The 6,000-nt window shown below is 40.0% G+C and overlaps 1 protein-coding gene and 1 long non-coding RNA gene across 3 annotated transcripts in view; both read left to right on the forward strand.

Moving 5' to 3' along the window:
- Nucleotides 1–6,000, forward strand: part of SCIN (scinderin) — a 52,159-nt gene that overhangs the window by 37,336 nt on the left and 8,823 nt on the right. For both annotated transcript variants that reach the window (XM_006085022.2, XM_023750761.1), the window contains one exon: nt 3,995–4,165. In XM_006085022.2, the coding sequence (XP_006085084.1) occupies nt 3,995–4,165 (171 nt within the window). The remainder of the gene's footprint in view (nt 1–3,994; nt 4,166–6,000) is intronic.
- LOC106696416 lies at nt 3,482–3,841 on the forward strand. The gene is made up of 2 exons (XR_001347353.1): nt 3,482–3,568; nt 3,689–3,841. It is a non-coding gene; the product is annotated as an uncharacterized LOC106696416 (long non-coding RNA).

A 6,000-nucleotide genomic window follows, 5' to 3' on the forward strand; every position in this document is an offset into this window, starting at 1 on the left:
AGAGTCAGGAAGAGAGAAAGGAAACAAAATTAAAAAACAACAAAAACCCAAACATACTATTAATAGACTTCAGAGCCTGAAAGGATCTTTCCTTTAGAATCTCATCATATGTCAATGTCAGTCACTTGACATTAAAACTGTGCTGAGTTACCACGCCCAGCTGTTGTTAAACAGATGTGATAAGGTAGATTATTCCCCCACCCCCGTCCATGCAAAGATGTCAACATCTTAATCTCCTGGACCAGTGAACATGCTGTTATAAGGCAAAGGGGAATTAAGAATAGAGATAGGATTAAGGTTGCAAAGTAGCATTTCTTAAAATAGGAAGCTTATCCAGAATGATGGGGTAGATCCAGTGTAATCACAGGACCCTGACAAGTGAAACAAGGAGGCAGGCAGAGTTAGGAGGAGGCAACACGAGAGAGACTCTGCCAGCAATTGCTAACTTTAAAGATGCAAGTGGCCCCAACCCGAGGAATACAGGCCACCTCTAAAAGCTGAAAAAGACAAAGATAAGGATTCACTCCTAGAGCCTCTAAAGGCACGTAGCCCAGGGACACCTGGATGTCAGGCCAGTGAGACTCTTTTAGGACTTCCGACCTCCAGAACTATAAGATAAATTTGTGCTGATTTAGGTCACTAAAATTATAATAATTGGTTATGAAAGCAATAGGAATTAAATACAGTAGTATAAAACAAGCACAGACGAAGATTTTAATTAATAGAACAATGTTTACACTCTCAAATCACAAAAGTATGTAAGGAATGTCTGATGAGAGCATAGACCCTTACTTTTCCCTCTGGGTTCCAGAATTTTGACTGACACAAAGTCTAGCAAACCGAGAAAGGGGGTGGGGGGGGGTAGAGAGTGGAGTGAGAAAGAGAAATAGGAAAGAAAGAGGGGGGGAGGGGAGAGAGAACAGGAGGGAATGGGAAAAGAAAGGGGAGGAGAGAAGGAAAAGAAGGGGGAGAAGGGAAAGAAAAGGGAAAGGAGGGGAGAAAAGGAAGGAAATCACGGAGGAGGAAAGAGGAGAGAAGAAAAAGGAGAAAGGAGAGAATAGTGTGGGAAGAGAGATGGATTCTTTATTTGGATATTTCTAAAAATAAATAATTTGTTAAGAATGACTGAACCCAGATTCTAAATGATGTCTCTATGAATGAGTCCACCGATGTATCTGTATTTCTATGTATCTATGTATGTATCTATATATAGTGCATGTATGTATCTATATCTACTGGTAGATATCTAGATATATCTAGCTACCTATTTATCTAGAGCAGGGGTCCTCAAACTTTTTAAACAGGGGGCCAGTTCACTGTCCCTCAGACCGTTGGAGAGCTGGACTATAGTTTAAAAAAAAACTATGGACAAATTCCTATGCACACTGCACATATCTTATTTTGAAGTAAAAAAACAAAATGGGAACAAATACAATATTTGTATTTGCATGTGGCCCACGGGCCGTAATTTGAGGACCCCTGATCTAGAGAGAAGTAGATCGAGATAGAGAAAGAGGGAGGCAGAGAAATATTGTGCTGACTAATTATAAAGTTTGAACGTCATGTAATGGGACTCTAGTATCGGTGTCTAGTTCTACCTGTTCTCATTGTGTCCAAGGGACCATTTCCATCCTGGTTTGACCTTCTTTCCTCTTCTCTCAAGTTCTTCTTCTCATGTTTATTGTGGGATATTTGCTACTTGCTTCAGGACCCTTAGTAGTAATCACAGGAAATTTTTGGTCTTTGCTTATTTAATTCCTCAATGTGTAACTCAAATACAGACTTTGTTACTCTTCAGTGTGCTCCAATCTGTCTGTCTACTCTTCTTAACCCCGGGAGTGGCACTGGCTTGTTCCTTGCCTATCCAGCTCTCTTCAGTGTGTGTGTTTCTCTCTCCTTCCCTCTCTCTCTTTTTTTTCCCCCCTCTCCCTTCCTCCCTCCCTCCCTTTCTAGCTGGAGTAGCTCACACTGCCTGGGTATTTTCTCTGGCTGGCTTTGAGAAAGGAGTTTGCTCCCATCAGTGGAAAAGCTTCTTTCAGATTGGGGGTTAGACTGAGAGCAGGCACTGGTTTGGCCAGCATAGTAACATTTCTGATACAGTAGCACTAGGCATTCCCTTCCCAGGAATGTGCCTTACTAACTTCCTCATGCCTAATGTCAAGTGAGCAAGATTCTCTATGGTATACAAATTTTTTATTTTGTTTGCAAAACTTTATAAATGTGTAACTGCTGCTTAATAATTAAATAGGTAAGTCAGATACTTCAGTACATACAATCTAAGATGTGGAGGCACAATTTGATCTTCCAGCTAGTTTCCCTTTTGCCTTGGTAGTTGTTGATAGATATATTATAAAACGGTTTAGAGCTATATGTAAAGGTGCATATTAACTTTTTAAACAATTAAATTTGGTAGTTTTTAATTAAATTAATAAGGTGATTGAATTTTTAAATATACTGGATTGTATTTCACCATGAAGTATTATATTCATTCCTTGAATTAAATATTTCTAGCTAAGAACTGGCATCATCTATGCCATTTAATTTATCTTTAACATATTCCTTACCAAATTATGTAAAAACTTTGAAGATATTTATTATGCATTATAAATTCTACATTTCATGGTAAAATATTTGACATACCCAATACATTTATTTCCCTTGTTAGCCAGTTGAATCCTAAATTGACAAAGTGGTAATGTGTAGTTTAGTCACTAGATGGCAGTAGTTTACAAAAATGCATAAGCTCAAGTTCTTAATTGCTGTTTTAAACATTCTGTAGAGTACATTAACAGTATTGAAAATTCTTCAACTTACTTTGTCTCTCTCATTTCACAGGTAGAATGAGTCTGAATCAGTGGTCTTCTTCTTTTAGGTTGGCAATTAAGGTTTTCTCAGTGTTGTGGGAAGTGCTAAGCAGGGGTGTTAGATACTCCTAGCTAAGCTCACCCCAAGCTTTTCATTATTTGCTACTCACTTATTTGAATACCTACTCACTGAGGGATATCTGTGAAATTAATTATTGTCAATGCTCCCTAGGTCTCCCTACAATGGTATATGCATCAGCATTCCTACTACCTTGGCTTCTAGAAAAGGATACAACAGAGGAGGTGAGAGAGCATTTAATTTTAGCACAGGGCAGAATAATTGACAAAAATAGGGGACCAGCACAAAATCCGAACAGTTTATATAAAAAATGCATCCATAGTTTATGTAAGAAGTAGAAAGTGCATTTCTAATGCAATATCTAGTATTAAGTTAATAGGTGAAATTAAATAATTTTCCATTTATTTTCTTAAATTTTCTTATCCTGAAAAGTCTTTATAATGTATTTTTATTAAACAAATTATGACCATTTCTGAAGGTAAGTTTAAAAATAGAAAGCATATTCTGTCTCTTTTTATCTGTTTTTGATGTTTGGATAGGAATAATTTATCTATACCCAGATGGCTTTACAATTATTTTTCATCTGCATTGTAGGGATGTGGAAACAATTAGTGTGTTTTTGTGTTGTCTTACTTGTGGAGGCATTTGAATGCACATCTCTTAACCTGACCAAGATCCAAAACATGTGAGAAACAAGTATTTTCCTAAACATCTGCAAAGTGTTGGTACTCTTGAAAAAAAAGTAGTTTTCATGAAAGATGGCATAATACGTCAGCACTTGTTTTTTTCTCTTCTGCAAGTATAGATGGACATCTTACATCTTTATGCTCTCTGGAAGCAGAAGTGGGTGCTGTATGGCGATGTTTCCCCTGAGAAGTGCTGGCCAGGAGTGTGGGGTCTGGAGTAATAAATGATTCTTAAGTCAGTGAGGAAACTGGGCTTAAAGATCATCAATCCACATCTTCTGTCAATCATTATTCCTCCTGCTCTTGACTTCTGGTTTATTTTCATTTGTTTGTTTATTTGTTTTATTTTTAAAAAGAATAGTGGGAGCACAGTTGGAAATACAACCTTCTCTCATGGCACCCTTTATTTTTTTCTTTTTTACCAGATTCGAGTCTCCCAGGGCAAAGAACCTGCTCACCTGCTGAGTTTGTTCAAAGACAAACCGCTCATTATTTACAAGGATGGAACATCAAAGAGCGGAGGGCAGGCACCTGCTGCCCCCACGCGTCTCTTTCAAGTCCGGAGAAACCTGGCATCCATCACCAGGATTGTGGAGGTGATGTCACGCATTCAGTAAAACCACCTGAGCCCCCAGCAAGTATTAGCTTTTAAAAGTTGGCAAGTACACTCCCTTCACTTTTATCACGAAGCTGGTGTTCACAGTAAAAATAATAAAGGCAGGAGAATTGAATAGTTAACTCCAGACACTAGGCTTCTCACATTTGCCAACTGCATTATACCAAAGCAAATGGATTTTAAGAATAACGTAACAAATAAAGCTGTCAAAGGCATGAGGCAGCTTACGCTCTACCTTGGAAGGCCTGGGGGAAGATGGATGGTGGGTGGTGATCAGATGACCACACTAGGGAATTCGAGAGGGAAGCCCCTTGTCCGTATGCCTGTAACGAATGTGGGAAACAGGCTTTGCCATATTGGGCCAGACCATTACTCAATCTGACAGCAGCTGTGAAAGAAATCAAACCCCATATCACAGTGTCATAAGACAAGAAGGCCTCCAGAGATGGGCAGGGTCAGGAGTGCAGGCTTTTAGATGGCTGAGTGCTTTGACCTCTAGGATGATCCATCACTCATCTCCCGCTCTCAGTCACTCTACAAATCCAAGTCTCCCATATCAACCCAAACTGCCCTTTACACCCTCCTCAAACATGGACCCTCTGCCAACCCTTCCTCTCTGCACAAGCCATTCAGCTGAGCCCTTAAAACCAGGTAGGTCATAGCATCTCTCCACCTGCAACTTCTTCTCTAAGCTACCCTCTCCCTTCATGCTCTAATGTCCTCTGAGAATATAGATCCCCATGCAGCCCACTCAAGTAGAAATTGTGTTTTTCTCCCATGCCAGGTGCAGTGACGGTGTGGATGAGGCACGCTCCCTGCTTATCCTATGACTTCTCTTTATCAGACTCTCCCTCCCCCAGCCCCTTATGCTGCCAGCAACTGAGCAGCCAGTCCTTCCTCTCTTAGTCTTTGATGGGTTCAGCCTGGCCTCACTGTCCCCATCACTCTGGCTTCTCTCATCCACTCTTGTCCTCAAACCTTTTCTGTCCACCACACCCTTCAGGCCCTCCTCTCTCCCCAAATCTCCAACATCCTGCTCTCTACGGATAACAGAATCAGAGTTCACAGAGAATGTAAATGTGATCACACAAAAATCACCTCTACACCCTCCAATTTCACCAACTTGTCTGCATCTAGATATTCTTTTTTTAAAAAAATATATATTTTATTGATTTTTTTTACAGAGAGGAAGGGAGAGGGATAGAGAGTTAGAAACATCGATGAGAGAGAAACATCGATCAGCTGCTTCCTGCACACCTCCTACTGGGGATGTGCCCGCAACCAAGGTATATGCCCTTGACCGGAATCGAACCCGGGACCCTTCAGTCCGCAGGCCGACGCTCTATCCACTGAGCCAAACCGGTCAGGGCGAATCTGTATATTCTTCCCAGCTGTTTTATGAAATAAATTTGAATAGTTAATTTACATTTAATAATACATATTTTATAATAGTTATTTACATATAAATACGAAATAATTTTATAAATTAATACCAATCTATTCTTACCCATAAATTAAAAATAAATAGTAATGTTTGTGTAAAGAAGATATGCAATAATTTAATGCATATTATTACATAAAGAAATAAAACATGTCCTAGCCAGGTTGGCTCAGTGGATAGAGCATTGGCCTGCGGACTGAAGTGTCCCAAGTTTGATTCCGGTCAAGGGCACATGCCTCTGTTGTGGGGCTAGATCCTGTAGGGTGGCAGGAGCGAGCAGATCAATGATTCTCTCTTATCATTGATGTTTCATCTCCTGGGAGACTACACTGGTAACATTCCAATTTGGGATGGCTTCCCTGAGCCCCTCATGA

The sequence above is a fragment of the Myotis lucifugus genome, unplaced genomic scaffold (assembly GCF_000147115.1).
Source record: "Myotis lucifugus unplaced genomic scaffold, Myoluc2.0 scaffold_15, whole genome shotgun sequence".
NCBI lineage: Eukaryota > Metazoa > Chordata > Mammalia > Chiroptera > Vespertilionidae > Myotis > Myotis lucifugus.